Below are 21,393 nucleotides of genomic sequence, written 5' to 3'. Positions count from 1 at the left end.
AGCTTTGTTTCTCTGTATTATGTTCGCTTGTAAATGCACTTGAAGTGACTCCCTGATGTGTCCTAAATTTTGCATCAGTAATATAATTTTAGCTTGATGACGTACATTTGGGCAAAAAATAAACATTTGAGAGATTTTACTTTTATTTTGATATAGTCAGAGAACAAAACTTTAACGTTTTTCAAAACTAACTAAATTAAGGACTTATAATTAGCATTAATTATGTAACAGACATTTGTAAAACAAAAAATTATGCTATTTTTTATAAATTATGCTGTTGGTTTACACACTTACTCAGCTAGTCTATGTTTTCTTTATGTCCAGGTCTACAAATAGTTCTGAAGTCTATAATGAAGGCCATGGTGCCGCTACTACAGATCGGCCTATTGCTGTTCTTTGCAATCCTTATGTTCGCCATCATCGGCCTGGAGTTTTACAGTGGCAAACTACACAGGACCTGCACACCACAGCCAGGAATACAAGGTATGCTGGACTCCTCTTTTTTATTTAATCTTTATTGCCATTGATTTGATGTGCTGAATAGACATGATGCGTGCCTCAATGTCAGTGGCGGGCGAAGCATATGGTACCCAGGCCTTCAGTGGGTACCCCTCAACTTAATCCACCTCTTATCCCTTGACATCTGTCAATTTGCAACGATGGGTGTCAAGGGGTTATTATCACCTCTTTCGCATTTTAATATCAGAAATCCCCAATAGTATTCAAATATGAATTGTAACAAGCACAGGTATAACCAAGAGAAAGATTAGAATGAGGGTAAATACATAGATCAATTAAGCAAGACGCCAAGTCAAGGTAACCACAATCTTCTACTCTATAACCACAGCTCCACAACATTTACATCACCATTAGCGGTTCAGTTTCAATATGCATCTAATTGCTACATAGAATAGCGAATAAAGCAGGAGAATAAAATATCACTCTCACCAGAGATGCTGATTATTTATAAACTAAATCTGTCCTTCTTTCTTTGTGCAGGAAGTCTTAGTGTCTGCATTTAGTATCAGCCATTGAGGCCAGAAAAACTTTAACAAAAGTCAATCTAAATGCAGATTGTTGCTAGCTTAACTCGGCTGTAAACATTTTGCTCTAACTGACCAATCAGTGGACAGAAAATGCTGATGTACAGGTGGGCCCGCTCACTGGCCCAATGGGGCAAATTTGGAATCTAATTGGCTGAAGAAAACATTGCTCACGAATATTGTTATGTAAGATCCGCCAGCGCTGCTGATTCTTTAAGCCCTGGGCAGATTTGTTTGGTATAGCAACACACAGAAGGCTGACATGTGTTGCATTATAAATATGGTCCGGTCAGTCACCTCAGTATCAGGTGGGTTTAAGAGGAACATTTCGCACCATTACATGTGCAAAGAGATGTCCTAATCTACAATTGTGTAGTGGACCCACCAGGTGTCAGTACTAACTAAGAGGTCGTGGTCCCATAAGCAACAGCTGTCTCTGCTTACCGATAGTTACGCCATTGGGTCAAACACCCGGTTGATCTTGACAGAAGGTTGTTTGGACTGAGCCTGTTTCTGCCAGAGGTTTATTTCTGTTAAAGAGGAGTTTTCCTTTCCACTGTTGCTACATGCATTCTCGATATGAGGGATATTTGCAAAATTGACATCATAATGTCAGTGAGTTTGAAGTGTTGTTACACACTCATCCAGCAGGATGTATACTACAGACATTGACTTAATGCACTTTGCTGGGTTTCTCTAGATGGAAAACTTTTGCCAATCTGTCTGTATGCTTTAATTGGTTGTAAACTGCCTTGTAATATAAAACGCTATATAGATAAAACAGATTTGATTTGATCTTTAGCTAGACACATAGGGTGTAAGTACCTGAAGACTTAGCCGAACCAAACTGGTTTGCCTGTCTTTTATACACTAACCAAACAGTGCAATACAATAATCAATCTCTAAGTCACCCCTATTTTAAGTTAAATTGAGACAAAAAAAAGTCCAAGTGACTTACTGTCACTTAAATATATTATCAGAGACAGGATATCCATGCTTTCACTGTATACTAGCCATCCTCAATAACTTGCAATAGTTGAAATCCATGAAAAATGATAGATTTCCATTTTCTGCAAATATTATTTTCCACTTTATTGCAGCAACATTATTGACACAGAATGATAAAGTCAGCTTCAAATGTTAGCTGTTTTCCTTTCTGTTCAGGAAATGAGACGGTCGACTCGTCTGAGTACGAGTTCCCGTGTGGCGTTCGTCAGTGTCCAACCAAATATGCCTGCACAGAAACCTGGATTGGACCTAATGATGGCATCACCCAGTTTGACAACATCCTGTTTGCAGTCCTTACCGTCTTCCAGTGCATCACCATGGAGGGATGGACCACTGTTCTCTACAATGTAAGGTCCCATGTCTGCCTTTCAAAATTCTATTCTGGTTGGGTTCTAATTGTACCTTAGACACAAATAGACCCTTTATTGTGTACTGAGCGAGTGTCTGAACCCTAGCTGTATCTTCCCTTACATCTGATAATTGGCCTCAAACATTTATTATAATTATATTAGAAGGAAAAGGGCTTGCATGTTGCATCAAACTAATAAATTAAAATGCTCAGCACCTACCTCCTGCTGTGTTCAAACTATCCTGCCCCCCGACTTTCCACTGTCAACTACACACTGATGCCACCTGCCAATCAATCCTAGAGGCTCGTCAACAACTATAGAATGATCTAGATTTGTCCCAAAGTGACACTCCCCTCTCCTGCAGAAAGGCTGACTGACTGCGCAACATTATAAAGGCATTGTGGCATGATTATTTTGTTTAAAAAACTTCAAGTAAAAGCCTAAATGGTGACTGTGGGGAACACAAAATTCAGTGGCACGTTACCCAGAGTCTTGAAAAAAGTGAAACATTAAATTCAACTGCTGGTTGTTTGTCTTACAAAGGTATCAAACAATTCTTCCACTTTTTCTAATAATAATAATTTTTGCTTATGATCTTCTTAGCTTGGAAAAAGCTTGTATTGCCTAATTAACTCTGAACACGTGTGGTAATAAACTACATCGCAGGTAATGTGCAGCATGCGCTTTAACAAATGATGCACATCCTGATTATATACATGATAAAAACATGCTTAATTTTATGTACTTATTTTACTTTTATGTTTTCTAACATCCATGTCAAATCTACTGTACATGCAGACAAAGCAGTTGTACAAAACTGCAGTTTGTAGGCTTTCACTAACTAAAGAAATGCTAAAGTCTCAGATGTCTGTTGCCATGCATGTAAGTATATAATGATACATTTTTTTAACACTTATTTCAACAGGGGAAAAAATCCCATTGAGAATGAAAACCTCTTTTTCAAGGGAGCCCTATGTGGATTTTGTGTCCTGATGTTTGTCATAAATAAAAATTGCAAACCTACACCCATTGGTGGGAAGTTTTAAGACTGATAAATCTTCACTCTTGTTTGGATATTTCAGACCAATGACGCTTTGGGTCCCACCTGGAACTGGCTGTACTTTATCCCTCTCATCATCATCGGCTCCTTCTTTGTCCTGAATCTGGTTCTGGGAGTCCTCTCTGGGTAGATCTTACTTTACATGTTATAATGTTCATTAATTGGGGGTTTTCACTTCTGTATTTTTATTTTCCTTCAATTGATAGCTTTGGTTTAGACTTAACAACAGAACAGCCCAGTTTAGAGAAGGCATCATAACTAATTTAACATTTTTATGTTAGCTGAAATATTTGTTGTTCTGGTAGTTGTAAGATAGACTGTCCTGCAGGCTAAGCAGTAAGAGGAGCCTATAGTGCAGAAAAAATATTCTCTACTAATTCTACCTAAATAGAGTTTATTCATACCCAGGCAAATTGTTTTTTGTGTTTCTCAATTGTTCTCAAGAAGTAAACTACCTCTAATGTGTTCAGCTTTGTTATTTTATTATTTTTTAGTGAATTTGCCAAAGAGAGGGAGAGAGTTGAGAACCGCCGGGCCTTCATGAAGCTGAGACGTCAGCAGCAGATTGAAAGAGAGCTCAATGGTTACCGCGCCTGGATTGACCGGGCGGGTGAGTTTTGAAGGAAACAGCAATACAGAATATTTAAGATGAGTCCTGCTGTCTGTAGAGTATTTAATACAATATTGATGGAATTTTATTGTTTGATATTGTGTATTTTTGATTGTTTTGTTGTACAGTGTAATTTGGTGTCCTGAAAGGCACATTAAAAATAAAATGTATTATTACTAATATTATTATTGTTATTAAAATATTCCAGTTTTTCGTTTTGAAGTAAAGAAGCTGGAAATGTGGTTACAAATAACATGGGGTTGTGTTTGTTTTCACATTGAAGATGCTCATTTATGATCCTATATTTTCTTTGCAGAGGAAGTTATGCTTGCAGAGGAGAATAGGAATCCAGGACCGTCTGCATTGGACGGTGAGTTAGCAGTGACGTTTTCTCATTCAGATTGACTTAGTAACTTAAGATATTTTAATATATTCCCATAAGCCTGTGTTTAAATTGCTGCCCATGGCTCTAATGTTAAGTTGATGTGTGTCATTTTTAAAACAACTTTTGGCCATATAATTTACATTTGGTGTTATAATTTACATTTTTTATGGTTTTCAAGTTATATGTGGTGGTCCCATTTGATTGTAAAGCTGAAGATCCTTTTAAGACAGCAGATCTCTTCTAGAGGTTTGGATGTATCAGATGTTCTCTTAGTACAGATCAGTTCAGTCAGCATATTTGCATCAACCATGCAAAATATTTTTGTTTATATGAAAACAGCAATGTGAGACTAAAGAACTGCTCCGTTTTTTTATTTGCCTGAAAAGTTGATAGGCTAATGTATTTCAAAACATCTGTTCTGAGGTGTGTAAACGTCAGCAAGGCTATATGCAGGCTTGGATTGGCCTGATCTGCTAAACATATGGCAACGATTTGAATTAAATCACTGAAGATTCTCCAAAAGGTGTAACAGTGCAAATCAGGACTGAAAAAAACCTCAAGATCTAGACCTAATTTTCTACATGCATCTGTACCGTGCTAAATGTAGAAGCTAATGACAGTTGTAGATAAGACTTTTTTTGTTGTTGTTGATATTTCAGTTGACACCCTTTCTGTTCTAAAGAGAATATCATTATGCATCATAGTAGAGATGCAAATCTATGCCTGAACAATCCAAATTACATTCTGCATATTTACTATGAATGGATGTGACTAGCATATCTCTAGCAGATCTTTGGCCCTAATTTGATTTAATTAAAAGAAAAAATCTATTCTAAGCGCAGTCATATAATACCATAGTTGTGGAGCACATGATGAAGCACATCAGTAAATTTAGTCACATTAACTGAATAATATGGATTAAAAACATTTGCCCACAAACTTTAAATTCACTGCTCTTCCTTTGAGCAGTTGTAAGAAAGAGCAGTGTGTCTAAATGCTGTTACAGACTGCTAAAATCTTGCAAAACATTATTATTAACATCTGTGTTTCTGCATTAAAGTTACATGTTTACTTACCAATCTAATAAACATGTTGTGTAAATCATTGTGGATTACAGTAAATATGATATTAAATCTATTCATCTTGTGACATCTTGTGATTTGTGTACAAAGCATGTTATGTTATATTCTTAATTGATGTTATTTTCTTATGTTCATAACTTTGAGATGGGCTTTGAGGTGCACTGTAACCTCCATTTCAATGGCTTTAAGCCTCTGCTTTATTTCATGACCACTCTCAAACTGCATATAGAATATGCAATCTGCACCCTTTAAAAGGCGTAACCAGATCGGTTTGCACGTTTTAATATTTGTGCAGCTATCTTTGTAGATCGCCCAGAACACAACCAATTATTGCAAATACTAAAAATAAATTGCACATGCAATTTGCCGCCTCTTTCTTGGAAGATCAGGCTTTTAGTGTTTAATCTATCGACCAGCAGATAGATAACCGGTGCTTTGAGCCTCCTTACTCTACTGTGACCTTTTCTTCTTTCTGGGGGCAACAGGGCTTTATTTTTTTTTTGTTGGCTGCTCCCAGGATCTTTTAAGAGTAGAAAAGAGGTGATGTTCATGTTGACAGCTAAAATCTTCTGCACTTTACAACAAAACACTCACAGACATTTTCTCACAGGCCCACGTAAACACACAGTAAATGCTACAAAGCATGGAGTCATTGTAACCTGGTCACTCTGACATTGAAATGTTAAAAAAACACTGCAGTTTGTGTTGGACATTAAAACTGTCTTCAGTTTGGATGGCAATAAGTAAGGATGCTCTGATAGTTTTGATCATGAAGAAAGGTGGTGCTCTACTGTTGCCTTAGCAACCAATGGCCTGAAAAGGCAGCAGCATAGATTTGTGTATGTGTTGACAGGGCTGAGTCCTCCCACCTTTGGCAAACAACACTATGTGGGAAGCAGTATTCTTGGGAATGTTTGTGTGCATAATTAAAAAATCCCTGAGTTAATATTGACTGTAAGCCGGTTCAGAACTTGTTTGTTAACTAAAAGGTGTAAGTACTGTATGTATTAATAAGATGAGACGTAATCAGTTATCCATCAGTTGGTGAGAACAATAACTTTGTTTGTTTTTTTTAGTGGTCCTTTTTACTGCAATTTAGTTAATCCACACATAGAAGCTGGATGTAACATATGTCTTAGCAAATAAGCTCTACAAAAATGGTATCTTGACATAGAATCATATTTGCAAAATGAAATACATTCAAATAAGAGTGAGCCCAGCGTCAAAGTAGGCAGGCATCATTGGTGGAATAGCGACCTGTGTTTGTATGACCTTAAACCAGCAAATCCACGTGGGACAGGTGCTCAAGCCAAGAAAGTAAACCCTGCAATAGGATATGTTTAATTTGCATTTCATTTCTTCTTAATAAATACATGTCAAGCAATAGTAGGCAGAAATAAACAGAACATGGCCATATTGTGCATACTTTTTAATAAACTAAATATTATCAAGCAGATAGAGTGGAAAATGGCCAGTATGAGTATTATTAAGCCCTCTCCTTATACTAGTTTTAATGTTTACTGTCAATTACCTCATTTAACGATTCTGAAACTGTTAAAGTATAAATACCAACATGAACATAAATTTGTTGATAAAGGTCTCTTTTCCGCTTTGTCTCTATTTTTAAAACCTTATTTTGAGAGCTGCTTGACATTAAAGGCAGACAGATGAGGTTATGGTTTTATTCAACACTTCAGTCGGGGAAAGCTCACATTGAAGCCATTCGGAAAGAAGAGCATGCAGCTGCCCTTTCAGAGCTGATTGGATGTAGGAAAACCTAGTGCCCACCTACAGTACCAAAGTTTGGTTTTAGCCAGTTAGAGATAAAAATTAATTTATCTCACGCTGCAGGGGTCTTGAGGAGTCAGAATGAAATACCCTTATAACACACTAGCTGTTCCTGTTTGAAAGATAAAATTTTTGATTCTGATGAAAAAGATGTGATAGGAGCAGCTATGTGTACTTCATCCTATGCTACCATGTTATTGGGGTTTGATTATGGGCTCAGCATGTCTCTCCTTTGTCAGAGGTAGATGTCCCACCTTAAACTACTGCAATGTGTTTGACTGACCGTTTATGGGTCGGCCTCTAAGCAGGAGCTTGAAGCAGGAGCTTGACCTGCTCCTGCAAAATCCTGCTTTTCTAGTCTTTTAAAACCAAGAAATCTTAGATGAAACAAAACCAGCAAGTAGCTGGTCTAAAATATTAATTTGTCTCCTCTGTCTGCCTATCTGTATTTCTGCCCCTCTTTCTGTGTAATAAAAGTAATAAGCTTAATGTTTATGAGCCTATTTTATTTCCACATAACAAAACATGTGGGCTATGTGTTCTGCATTGCAAAGTTTATTAACAGGTTTTTGGGGGTTAAGATTGCCATAAAAAATCAAATACAATGGATTCTAAGCTTTTGACCTAAGTTGTCGGTGCTTTAACTTGGATCATAGAGTTGGTAAAGTGTATTTTAGGGAAGACCATAGTTTTGTCTGTGAGAACAGGAGAGTTCTCCATGCTGTGTGGTTGTGTTCAATTATTTTGCTAAATTGGTTTGAATTTAATTGTCTCAGCTCATTCAGCCTGTGAGAAAAAAATGGATGCCCAGGTAAAAAAAAATGACTGAAGAAAGATTTAATTTTTTTTGTGGATAGTCTAAAATTCTATTGGACTGTTAAAACCTTGATTTTATACATTGTTGTCTTTGTGCTATTTATTTTTTCTCTATTCTGTAAGATATGTGAAAATGGTTTTAATAAAAAAATAAAAAGGATAGACCATTTAGTCATTTCAAGCATTGTTTTCCTTCTGACATTTTTGGATTGCACTGTGAGGTGTTTTGGCCATGCTTTAACATTAATGATTGTTTTTATTTAATTTAGCTGCGACATTATTGAGTTTCACTGCCTTTGGCTTAAAATGCCTGATAACTCATTAGGCTCTGGGCACTTTTTATCTACTTCATTGCTTTGCATTCAGTCAGTAATCAGATTTCTAGCCTTATTTAAACATTATTGTGCACTGCAATCAAACATGAATACAATATGCATTCAGGAGTTCAACTGAGAGCCTTCAAAGCAAAGGTTTAGCTTTATCTAACATATAGGATTGTGTTTCATATACCTTTGATTTTGTTTATTGTCCTAAGTTTTGAAGCGAGCCACCACTATAAAGAGGAGAGGCATGGATGCACATCAGGGCCATTTAGGCGATGAACATTATGGCGATATCTCTTCTGTGGGTGAGTGGATATTATCTAAGCTACATTCAGTTGAACTAAAAATGAATATCCATTTGTACTGAGCTTTGCGGGAGTTTGGGGTTAAATCGGTCACTGTTTTTGGTATGTTACATTATGTAAGTGTAACCATAGTTTCATCTACCCACTATCCCCCTACCATAAGGCATGCCGATGCCCAGAGCCAGCATTCGAAGTGCAAAACGGGGTCCCACTGCCTATTTTCGACGTAAAGAACGTCTCCTCCGGATTTCAATTCGCCGTGTGGTGAAGACGCACACTTTCTACTGGACGGTGCTTGGCCTTGTTGGTCTCAACACACTGTGTGTTGCCATTGTGCACCACAACCAGCCTCCCTGGCTGTCCCACTTTCTCTGTAAGTTGTACAATCTATTGAGCAAGACTAATATATCAGAAAATACCAAGCTTTGGAAGAATTTCCACACCTTAACATGTTTTTTTGTTGTTTTGAAGACTATGCAGAGTTTCTGTTCCTCGCTCTGTTCCTGACAGAGATGTTCCTGAAGATGTACAGCTTGGGGCCGCGTCTCTACTTTCATTCCTCTTTTAACTGCTTTGACTGCAGTGTTAGTACTCCACCTTCCCTTTTCCACATGTATATGACTCAGTTAAAATGGCACAATCATACGTTTGTCCCTTTTTCTTTTCTATCTTTTCTATTTAATGTTATGATTAAAATGAAAAATTTTCTCATACCACGGCTGACAAATCTCTCAAATATTGTAGGTTATCATTGGCAGCATTTTTGAAGTGCTGTGGGGTTTCTTCAGACCGGGGACTTCATTCGGTATCAGTGTCCTTCGTGCTCTCCGTCTGCTTAGGATCTTCAAAATCACCAAGTACGTCTTAAGCTCTTTTGTTTTCTTGTCTTCTTTAGGTTCCCATCACAAAAGACAAGGACACATTAGGACATAACAAATGAGTCCCAACTTTAGCTCACTTTGCAGGATCGTGGGAAGGAAATATATATATTTTTAATTTTATTTACACTAGTGTATTATGAAAAAAACTTCTTGGTACAGATAGGATTCAAGTCGTGACTGGGTTGTAGGATAGGTCGCAGGTCAGCAGGAAGCAGTCATTGGTCGTTTCTCAATTCATGAGAATGCAAGTATGGACTTGCGTTCTCATCAAGTCCGGTCTTGGCAAGAACACAGGAAAGTATGGACTTCGCGAGAACGGGAGCAAGCATCATAGATATGGGTCAATTAGAACAGAAGTGTACATGTGACGTCACCACAATCTTGGCTCATCTAGAGCTGCATTTCACCTCCTGTTATTAATAGTCTCTAGATAATAATAAATTATTACTTTTTTCATTTAGTGGGGGAATAATGATGGACACAGTCAGATAAACACAAATCAAATGAAAACACACAAAAAATCACCATCAGAGCCAGCGGTCCTTCACACACGGCTATGCCGAGATACTGTAGGGCTATAGACGGGCTGCAGCTAACCCTGGCTGCCGTTTGCCTCGGAGGTCCGCTTGTTGCCGCGGTCCTCTCAACTTCGGAAATCTTTTTTTAAATTACGCATTTAATCGGTAAATAGACCATATACTGACGCTTTAAAGTATAATGTTCTCGCCCCAAATGATCTTAAAACGTACTTTTATTGAACAACAGCAACAGAAAAGACATATTTTAACTTTCAACGGAGCACTGCTGCTGCTGCCGCAGTGCATGCTGGGACAGTTGTCAATCTCAAGAACGGACAAGTCTATGCTCTGATGCATACTCGATAAAGAGGGTGGGGCGAGAACAACATACGGGGATATGGTGCATTCTCGGTCTGGCGTTCTCGGCAATTGGAACAGTGCTCTCACTGAGGCTGATGACGTATCACGAACACACGAGCACACAAGAACGCATATTGAGAAACGGCCATTGTCATTAATATTAGAGCACAGTTGTGTCACATTTACATACTTAGAATAAGTAGAATATACATATTTATACACTTATACACACTTATACATAAACTTTATGACTTTTGAGTCATCCTCCACTTTACTGTACCTTAATGACAGAATTTCCACCTCAGGCACCTAGGAAAATTTGTAGCTATTCGGACAGCTCGGCATGGAAAAACTTGATGGGGAAGTGACAGCTTCAAATACAAATACAAACATCGGGGGAGATCTTGTGATATAGCCCACAAAGATCACCGCAATCAACAAATTTTGGGGAAAAAAATGGAAATTAATATATTTCACTCTTGGATGGCACAAAATGGCTGAAAAGAGCTTTGTTTTCTGCTTTCTTATGTAGTGTGGAGTTGTTTTTTTCCAATGAGGTTCCATTCTAATAAATACTATTTTAGATATGATATCAATTATCAATCAATTTAAGTTACAGAATGCTTATATCAAATATACTACTTTTTAGATTTTAACAGATATGTGATATTTGATTACTGTCAAGGTATTGGGCGTCTCTGAGAAACCTGGTTGTGTCTCTGATGAACTCCATGAAGTCCATCATCTCCTTGATCTTCCTTCTCTTTCTCTTCATTGTTGTCTTCGCACTCCTTGGCATGCAGCTTTTTGGTGGCAGGTAATATCAATGTCTCCTTCAACTTCTTTGGCATGATTCTGTAAAATATTAGGAAACAGATAAGCAATGCAGCAATTACTACTGGTTGTTCATTTTCTCAAACTAAAGCATGGATTGAGATAAAAAATCTTAATTATTATATAGGAAGGTTAAAGAAAACATTGTTTTTAACAAAACAATTTAATGCATAGTCTGAAGAAATAATTTAGACCTTTATAGCTTACACAGATATTCCTCTTTTTTTCTCTTACAAGGTGTCTCTCATGACACAAGTTGGGGGAATTTTGGGTTAGTGGTTATTGAGCAATTTACATCCCGAAGAGGCTGCAAACTCGCTGGTGGAAGCCTCAGACAGGGAGCAGTGAGCAGCTTGCCCCTGGGTGCTGCAAGCTGCTCACTGCTCCTCTATAAGGATGGGTTAAATGCAGGGGGAAAATGTTGTGCTAATCTACAATTGTGACGTCAAAAAGAAAGTAATACTTAGACAAAAGTGGTAAAGTTGGACAACCATAGCTTTAATAGTGGACTGGCTTCAGCAGAGAGAAAATATGAAGGAAATGAAACAAAAAAGATAAATTCAGACTAACAGTGTCTCGTCTTTCAGGTTCATCTTTGAGGACTACACCCCGACAAACTTTGACACCTTTCCCGCAGCTATTATGACTGTCTTTCAGGTCTGGAAATTAAATGAACAAATGAGTAATCTGCAGATTAGTTTATCAGACTTCAGGATGGTTATAGAGATGTTGTGTTTTGTTGTATTTCTGTGGTTTGTGGGTGTTTTTTTCACAGATCCTGACTGGAGAGGACTGGAATGAGGTTATGTATAATGGCATTCGCTCCCAAGGAGGAGTGAAGTCAGGGATGTGGTCCTCTATTTACTTTATAGTTCTCACTCTTTTTGGAAACTGTATCCTTTTTGTTGCTTATAATGAACTTATTTTCCAATTTGTAGTTGAATGCTTTTTGTTTACCATGGGGATTAATTACTGTGCTTTAAAAAATGGTTTGTGCCTCTTGAGCTTCATGTAAAACACCAACACAAAATAGTGCATGGTTATGATTTTACAGAATATGTATACTTGTTGTATTTTTTATTTTATTTTATTTTTTTTTTTACTGAGTGTGCAGTTAGCTCAGTTAGCTAGTTAGGGAGAGAGAGGTGACAAATTAGTACTTTAGACCAGCTTACTAGTTTTGTTTCATCTAAGTCAGTTATTTTGTAACCACTGACTTTCTCCCAGAATTGCCGGGTTTCCCGCTCCATCCATCTTCCCATCAGCTCCAACCTACTATCCTGTCTCAAAAAATATAAAAATAAATAAACAACTATTGTTCTCTTGGCAATATTTCACATTAATTCTCAATAATGAATTTAGGTACACTGCTAAGTGGGTTTGTAACTGTGCCACACTTATTGCTTGGTATATTTCCTCTTCTTCCAGCATTCTTCTTGACCTGGGCATCAAACCTTTGGTGCGCTTAGAACTCAGTTATACCAAGATATTTCATAGAGATGGACACTATCGTTTAGCTGGATTCCAAATGAACCCGATAACCTGGTGAAATATAAATGCATGCAACACCTCACGTGTTTTCCTTCCACTCGTATTCTTCACAGTATTTTGTGTTGACCTGTCTCATAAAATCCCAGTATTTTATGTTTGGTTTGTCAACCTTTTCTCAAAGTTACTGAGTTGGGAAGGTTTTCCAAGGTACTGTATGAGAGGAACCTGTGTTCTTTCTGCTAGCTTTTCTGTAAACCATCTCAAATTCAAAGTACTACTTCCAGTTTTGAGACACCTTAACATATCTTTGACCAGATACACTTCTGAATGTCTTCTTGGCCATCGCTGTGGATAACCTCGCCAACGCCCAAGAACTTACCAAGGTATTAAAGCTAAAAGAGCCTGAGCTAACTGGTTTCTCTTCTCATTTTCTTGTTGCTTTCTTTCTTGCTTGCTGTTCTTTCAGGTCAATGTTTGTTCTTTTTTTGTCTTTTATCTCTGTTAATCTTATTATGCGTTAAAATGTTTATGTGTTCAAATTCCTAAGCTGCGTCTTTTCTTCTTATTTTTTTTTATTTCTTGATCAGGATGAAGAGGAAGCAGAGGCAGCTTTTAACCAGAAGCATGCTCTGCAGAAGGCAAAGGAAGTTGGACCGCTCTCCTCATTCATGTCCTCAGAGTAAGTTCTGTATGCAGCCTTTTACTGCTTAATCTCCCCCTTACTCCCTATCTTTCATTTTCCTCAGTTGGGAATGTGTGCCAAGGGCTCAGTCATCAGTTTGTATTTTCTGTTACCATTAAGATATGGCTTGTCAGTTTTTTCTGTTTGGATTGAATTACTAAAGAAACAAGTTACACAGAACATCTGGGTTATAGTGTGAAAAAAATATAAGGGATTGTCCATTCCATTACTATAGTGCTGCTGCTGAGCCAGATTGAAGAGCTAAAAGATCAATGGTTTGATTGATTTAGTAATATGACCCTGTTTGTTTGTTTTTCTACTTGCAGAATAGATTTTGTTTCTCAGTAACTGATTGAACTTTGCCTTGTCGTATATCTTGGAAGTGCATGTGCATGAACAGAAGTGAAAAACTCTGTATGCACGCTGTGAATCAAGGAACAGCTTTTTGCATGGGCATGTGAAAAAGTTTGCACAGATTATGAACATGACCCACTGAGCTAGAACTAAACATTTTGGTGAAATTCTGTTTCCTCTAAGATCGTTCTTGTTTCCGTCTCTTTTTCCTAAGAATTGCTTGCTTAAGAACTGTCATGATATATGTCATGATACCAGCCAAACCAACAGGTGTTTCACTAAGATCTTACAGACAGTCCGGTGCAAAGAAATATGACTGGAAAGTAGAAAACAAAATGGTGGATAGTTTTTTAAAACAGTTTAGTAATAAAAACCTCAGTGTGTGTGCACATTTATAACTCCGCATTAGTCAACTGTCTTCAGCAGTAACCTTATTAGTTAACAGAGTATACATGTGTGTAATTTAATATCGTTATAAATCATGCTGTTCTTTGGAGACCTCAGAGTTTTTTTAGTGAACAATAATGAGCAAACAGCTTAATGAATACCAAAAGAATCATTAGATAGGTCAGGGGGTGAGTTGTGAAGCAGAGTAAGGCCTTATCTGGCTGCATTATTAAAAACATTGAACATTTCCCAGAGGATCGTTAATCATGAAGAGTATGGCACACCTGCAAACCTACCAAGACCAGCAGCAGCTGCTGCTCTCTGAAACAGGAGAGGCTCATTGGTGTTAACTTGAAACCATGGGAGCAGTTCAGCATAAGATGTTCTTTTTTTTTTTTTTTTTGGTAATGCAAACCTGATTGAATTTTATTTTATAGAACATACAGAAAATATGTCAACATGTCACACCGTCCTTTCAAAATCTACTTTACAATTAGCCAGCTAGTATAGGCAGACCATTTATAATTATACTGATGCATTTTACATGGGAGGCTGTATGTCACTATCTCATAAGAGGCCAGTTTAACCATAGTTGTCAGCCATTCATCATCAGGATGAGGGTTCTTTTTCATCCAGTGTCTCAATAAAATAATTTTTGCTGTAGTCAGAGCCACCTCTTCTCAATAGGTGAGAAGTGTGAGTCTGGGAGTTCTAATGTGGAGCCTAAAACTTTAAGCTTGGCAGTGACATTAAACCTTCTTACCAATATTTCAAAGATTACCTCCATAATATTCTTCAACCAAATTTTGGGAAGCAGGGAAAGTCTTGGGAATATGTAGAATAGATTTTCCCTCATCATTACATCTGCAGCAAGCATAATTAGGAATCCACTTCCATTTATGGAGTTGTTGAGGTGTTCTTTGCCATGTAGGAATGATTTTTAATTAAAGAAAAATTTCTTCATACATTGTGTTTACATTTTGAGTGCCAATCATTTCATAAAGAAATATCTTCAAATCAAAAACAGAAGAAATAAAAATAACTATCGAAAAGGATATAAATTAGCAAAGCACAAAATACGAGCCTTGAAAAATAGATGTTTTAGATTTGCATTTAAATCTGTGGGACACTAAAAAATATTCTGAGGAAGAATATTTTTTATTCTTACTTAGAAGAATAAAAAACAGTATTCCAGAGAACAGGATATTATTGACTAAAGGAGTTGTTATGATGGGGTTTGAACCAGGTAAAGCATAATAACCAATCAAAAAAGTCTTTTTGGCCTGTTAGAAAATGCTTACACCACATGTTACAAAATATCTGTGGAAATGTTGGTGGCAGCATCAAATTAGTTTCCTAAAGTTTGCCAAAAGTCTCCTGATTAATAAATGCTTGCACTGGAATTTATTTAGGCGTGTCACAGTAAAGAGGACTGAAAACACGTGCCAGCTTTCCAAATTTTAATTTGTAAGATAGAAAACCATGTATCTTTTTCTTCTACTTTATGATTATTATCTAGTGTGTGTTGTTCTATGGCATTAGATAAAATAGTAGCGTTAAGAAGGTATTGTATTCTTACTTGCTCTTTGCTTTAAGGCTAGCCAAAGGAAATCTAAAGGAATGGTGGATTATTACAAGGTTGTCAGGGTTGACATCTACATTTTAACAGCATCCTCTGAACTTTTAGGGTGTTAGATAAATGTCATCTTAAAAAAAAAATACTCTACCTGCCCTAAAGATGTCGGAGAAACTTGCATGACACCAGCTGCTGAACACAAAATTACTGCATGTTGAATTTAGATAATGGTTTTGCTTTGGGACTGCATGCCATATGGTCTGCATGATCAAAGGAAAAAAAAACTAAAAACCCACTTAACTGAAAATGCTTCTCGTTCAAAGCAGAACAGGTGTTTTCAGTGCATGTGTTATTTTTCTTTCAATAATTTTCCTTAAACTGCTTCGACAAATCCTCTTCGACCATTTTGCATATGGTAATCTGATATCAACACTCTCAGCTCTTGACTTTCCTTTCTTAAATGATTCCACGTCTGAAGAGACTGGTGTTCAGAGCTGCATCCCGGCACCGTTGCTTTACCTCAAAGATGAATTCTTCCTGCTTGTGTTTTTGCTGACGGAGCCCATATATCTGTTTTCATACTGTTTGCTCTGAGTGTCTATCAATGTTTTGTTTACTGTTGATGTTTTTAAATGTTTTTAACTGTTTTTATTGATACTGTAACCATCATGTTGGTCAATGTGCTTGCTTGGCTCCAGTGGAGACACACACCAACCTCCATCAATTGATTTGAATATAAGATAGCACAATTGGGATTTAATGTTTATGTGTATTGCTCTAAAAGCAGTGCTTGTATTGTACAGTATATGCCAGCCCCAATATTAACTAATTAGTTGAATTGGAAATTGGATGTATGACCCAGCATTCCTATCCAGTTACAGCAATTTAGTCACTTTAGTTTTATGTTTGCATCTCTGGTTACATCATCACACAGACTGGTGTTTAGCATTTCTCTTTGTAACCAGCACTCTTCTTATAAGATGTCATTTTTGGTGCGTGTCTCCTGGCGTGTTTCTGCCTCTGCTCAGAAAAGCACTAATGTCTTGTTTTCAACCAAACGCCTATTGATAACTCGGACCACACAAGAGTCCACGCTCCAGTAAGTAACACTGTCTGTTCAGCTCTCTGAATCTCTCACTCGTTTGTGCTCGATTTGCTTATTTAAGTCCCTCAGTCATCTGTCCAAGTTCTGTCCTGTGCTGTCCTGACCAACTCTTTCAGTTCATATAAATCTCTCAAATCAATTCAGCTAATTTCATTCTGCATCACACTGTTTATGTAAGCAACTGTGTAGGCCAGGATCTGACGACCCCACTACATATATTTTTCTTTTTTGTTTGGTAATGATAGAAGCATCTCATAATAATGTGAAATAAAAAAGGTTTTTGTAATGAATGAAATCTACGCTCAGAGAAAAAAAAGGCTTTATGCAAATAAATATCATTACACAAAACTTGCTCATCAATGCTTCTGTTATTTTGGTGTCAGAATGAAAGGCAATCTACATGGATAAATAAACATAACCATTACAAATCTAATCCCAATAGTGTAAATAGAATCTGAATAGACAAGACACATTTTTTTTGCACCAGGGTAAGGTTTCATAGAAAAACAAATAGCCATATCTGAAGGAAAGATATTTTTTGTATTACAATTATCAGGAAAAAAAATATTTCAGGTAGATTTTCATTATTCGCATTCACAAAAATATAAAGTTGCTTTTCCTGAGTAAAACAATTATGAAAAATAATGTAGTGGGGGCAGATGTCCACAGTTATTTTTTTTAACTATCCTTGGCTTTCAAAATTTCCACTAATTTCATCAATCTAGTTGATTGCTTTTCATTGCAGAAACTAAATAACTGGCTACAATAAGCTTTCTTACATTCAGTTCATTCTTTGGCGTACATATTTTGTTTGTTATTTTCATTGAATTGAACAGAAATTAAGCTGCCTGTTTTTAGGTTTAAATAGAAGTTTATTGGTAAAACCACTGCATGTAGACCTATATCAGTCTAGTATTGGAGTGAATCGAATAAACACAGCTAACATGACGATCGAAGGTTCTGATTATATTAAACATCTTAAATTCTAATTGGATTTTATAGTAATGTTATGTCTTGTTTTCTTCCCAGGGGAAGCCGGAGGAGGCGGCCCTACTTGTACAGGAAAAGGGCCATACATCGCAGCCGGCCGACCTACTCCTACTCCCTGGAGGAGGCTCAGGGCAGTATGAGAGAGGGCCGCCCACCTCCACCACTCAAACCCTCTAACTCTTTCATGTCCAGGAGAGAAAGGAGAAAGAGGATGACCATGTCTGTTTGGGAGCAGAGGACCAGTCAGCTAAGGAGACACCGGCAGATGTCCAGCAGAGAGATCTTGTTCAGCAGTCCCAGTGAGGAAAAAGATGGCCCTCCTGCTTTAGTTCATGGACGTCCCCTGTCGCTCCACCGTAAGGTCATGCAGCATACACCTTCAGGGAGCATAAAGGGACTAACTGACCCTCTGGCCTCACCAGGCAAGAACCCACCTCCAAGCTCGTCTATGGATGTGCCCCTGGATGCTCCTCATCCTGGTTACCTTCCTGAACCCCCTATGTCAGCGCTGGAGTCAGAGGGTCTGGATCCTACGAATGTACCATGCTTAAGCTTACCAGAGCCTCCTGATTCAGAATCCACCACCGAAAACAGAAAACTAGGCCTTAGCCACAAGCACGTTACCGAACGTCGAAGCCCAAGATTAAACGCAGAACGTCAACACAGGCATGTTAAAAAGTTTAGACCCCCAGATAATGTTGAAGCACTGATTCTTGAGAAAGGAGGTCAATGTGAAATCAGGGGCAGAAAGGGGCATCATTGCGACCAACGCAACGGGACTAGAACTCAAGCATCTTCTCCTGGAAATGAAGGAAACATAGGTTGTGCCGCAAATGTTGACGAAAACAAAGTAAATACTGGGAAAGTGGTGGTGAAGAAAGGAGCAGAGCCTGAGAACAGATATGGAGAGGTGTGCAAACACCAGGAGAGCAGGTGAGATAATCAAGGATGAACTTGACCACTGGTTCATCAACAGGGGGAAAAGGTTCAGAAACATATCCTTCATTAAAAAATAAGTAACTCATGAAAAAAATGCTTGCAACAGCATATAAATGTCTCATTTCAGGATATGGAGAACATGTACTTTTCTATTATATATTATTAAATTTTTCTTAAAAGCTGTTACCACCTACAATTCAGTATTAATAAGTGTTGTCCCTAAATTACGAGTTTACAGAATGTTATTTTGTGAAAATGATCCATACATGCAATGATGACATTCATCAATGCATGTAAGGGATCCAATTTAAACAAGCCAAACACTCTTCAAAAGTTTAAGGGAGAAACTGGTTAAAAAATGCACAGAATCAAATTAGTAAAGAAAGGAAATAACAGCCTTAAGTCCTTTTTTACACTGGAAGCAATCTAAATCTAAATAGGTCTTTTTTTTTTTTTTATAAGTGCATTTGTTCTTGAATTGAGGGCAAGTGCAGATCATCTCATGTTCTTACTTTAGGCAAATTATCTTATTTTCCTACTCAAATTAAGGGTAAATACACTTAATTTAAGAAATATTGACTTATTTATAGATCGTTTTTGCAGAGTACGCAGTATGCTCAAATTTACACCGTATTCTTTTGCAAAATATTGACTGAGAATTTTGTAGATCTTCTAGTTAATGAAAAAGCAATTGTTAGATTAAACTGGACACCAGTGGCACAAGAGTGGACTGGGGTAACTTTTGGGTCTTAAAAAAGTAAATAATTAAAAAAAAGGTATTAATAAAAAAAAATAATTTATCTTAAATTAAGTGTCTTCAAATGAGAGGATTCATTTTCTCTTCTATTAAAAAAAAAGCATTCAGTGTTATAGTGTGTTTCTCTCCTATTTCTTTCAGCCACTCAGTTCTTGTACCTTTGTGCTTTTCCTTGTCTACGCTGATGGCTGCATGTCGGGTTTTGTCTGCTCCTCAGAACACCTCTGCTTCCTTTTTTTGTGTTTGCTGTGTTGCATCTGCAGACTGGCCCACCAAAACGAGGGAGAAAAGTCTAAATTAAAAGACATCCTTTCTGGTGACCAGTGCCCTCAGAAGCTAGATGAATCTCTGAACCAGTCTGAGCTGACAGCACCAAATAAGGAAGAGGATAACAATGAAGAAAATGAGTCAGAGCGGGACCGGGATAAACTTAGCTCCAGTGTGATTATTGAAATGCCTGATGTGCAGCCATCTCTTGAACTCTCCACCATTACAGGTAGCAGCACAAATGGGATTTTATTTCAGATGTTACCATGAAGAGAACTGTTTGATGACACTAAGTAAATCCTTTTTTTTTTCTTCTAATGTGAAAAAATGGGAATGAAATAAATCTAGAGAGGTGGTTGGTTTCCTTTATTTTATTCTAAACAGTTTACCAGATTGAACCAGATTGTAAATAAAAAGAAGTTTTTAAGGAACTCTTGAAATGTTTCCCTAGTAGAAACCTGAACCAAATAATAAAAAAAAAAACAGTGAAAGTAACTTTACTTTCTTCTTTTCACCTTTTCTAGTCAACAATAAGGATCCAGAAACCTGTAAGTCAGAGAAGGAAGAGGCAGAAGAGACAAAACCTGCCAACACTGTGACCCCAGACAGCATGTTTATCTTCAAACCTGACAACCTGTGAGTTACAACTACAATCACTTTGGTTTGATGACTAATAATGTTGCTAAGATGCTTCTGCAAAAATATTAAGATCAGACTCCAAAGGGCAATAAAGAGGTCAATAAAGCTCTGTTGTTTTTCAAAAGCCAGAGAGTTGTATTCGTTGTATTAGGAAAAGTACAGTAAACAATAAAGCAGATGTTAATTGGAAAGTTCGAGTCTAGCAATAGATTATACTATTTACTTTTTTGAAGTACATACAGAAAATATTTTCCTTAATTTGAGGTCACTTTTATATGCTGAACTATGTTGTATTAATCAGATTTCAACATCACTGTCATACTACTCCCCTCTTCGCTTTACTGCAGTATATATGAAATCCAATGTTTCTTAAGTTGCAAGCAATACAATCCCTCTTCTCTCTTTCTACCCCAGGGTTCGGCGAGCATGTCATTATGTGGTGAACCTCAGGTACTTTGAAATGTGCATCTTGTTGGTCATAGCTGCTAGCAGCATAGCACTGGCTGCAGAGGATCCTGTAGCTACATCGTCAGACTGGAATAAGGTTGGTGTTTGCTTCAGTGAACATCATTTCTTTATAAATCACAACTGTAATAACTGCATCCTAACAGAAGTCATCTGGTGCAAGTCAGTGGTCACCTGCACAAGGGAGAGTGCGCCAATAATAGCTCCATACAGACACATATCAGAAAATAGCTGTACGGAATCAGAATGAGGTTTATTGCCAAATTGGTTTTTACTAAAAGGAATTTGACATGGTGTTTATGGTGCATACAATATATATATATATATATATATATATATATATATATATATATATATATATATATATATATATATATA

At 37.2% G+C, this 21,393-nt stretch overlaps 1 protein-coding gene across 4 annotated transcripts in view; it reads left to right on the top strand.

Moving 5' to 3' along the window:
• The window catches only part of LOC107100995 (voltage-dependent R-type calcium channel subunit alpha-1E-like), a 150,353-nt gene that overhangs the window by 98,460 nt on the left and 30,500 nt on the right, over positions 1 to 21,393 (top strand). For 2 of the 4 annotated variants that reach the window (XM_015399725.1, XM_015399734.1), the window contains exons 7-24: positions 325 to 483; positions 2,208 to 2,398; positions 3,484 to 3,587; positions 3,956 to 4,071; positions 4,388 to 4,441; positions 8,678 to 8,770; positions 8,934 to 9,143; positions 9,242 to 9,354; positions 9,515 to 9,627; positions 11,215 to 11,346; positions 11,951 to 12,020; positions 12,139 to 12,256; positions 13,170 to 13,237; positions 13,442 to 13,533; positions 17,988 to 18,881; positions 19,908 to 20,140; positions 20,436 to 20,547; positions 20,965 to 21,094. In XM_015399725.1, the coding sequence (XP_015255211.1) occupies positions 325 to 483; positions 2,208 to 2,398; positions 3,484 to 3,587; positions 3,956 to 4,071; positions 4,388 to 4,441; positions 8,678 to 8,770; positions 8,934 to 9,143; positions 9,242 to 9,354; positions 9,515 to 9,627; positions 11,215 to 11,346; positions 11,951 to 12,020; positions 12,139 to 12,256; positions 13,170 to 13,237; positions 13,442 to 13,533; positions 17,988 to 18,881; positions 19,908 to 20,140; positions 20,436 to 20,547; positions 20,965 to 21,094 (3,002 nt within the window). The remainder of the gene's footprint in view (positions 1 to 324; positions 484 to 2,207; positions 2,399 to 3,483; positions 3,588 to 3,955; positions 4,072 to 4,387; positions 4,442 to 8,677; positions 8,771 to 8,933; positions 9,144 to 9,241; positions 9,355 to 9,514; positions 9,628 to 11,214; positions 11,347 to 11,950; positions 12,021 to 12,138; positions 12,257 to 13,169; positions 13,238 to 13,441; positions 13,534 to 17,987; positions 18,882 to 19,907; positions 20,141 to 20,435; positions 20,548 to 20,964; positions 21,095 to 21,393) is intronic. The other 2 variants (XM_015399742.1, XM_015399749.1) reach the window with 2 other exon arrangements.

The sequence above is a fragment of the Cyprinodon variegatus genome, unplaced genomic scaffold (genome assembly GCF_000732505.1).
Source record: "Cyprinodon variegatus isolate N-32 unplaced genomic scaffold, C_variegatus-1.0 Scaffold30, whole genome shotgun sequence".
Classification (NCBI taxonomy): domain Eukaryota; kingdom Metazoa; phylum Chordata; class Actinopteri; order Cyprinodontiformes; family Cyprinodontidae; genus Cyprinodon; species Cyprinodon variegatus.
The sequence above is the reverse complement of the archived record's forward strand: the minus strand, read 5'-3'. Positions and strand labels throughout refer to the sequence as shown.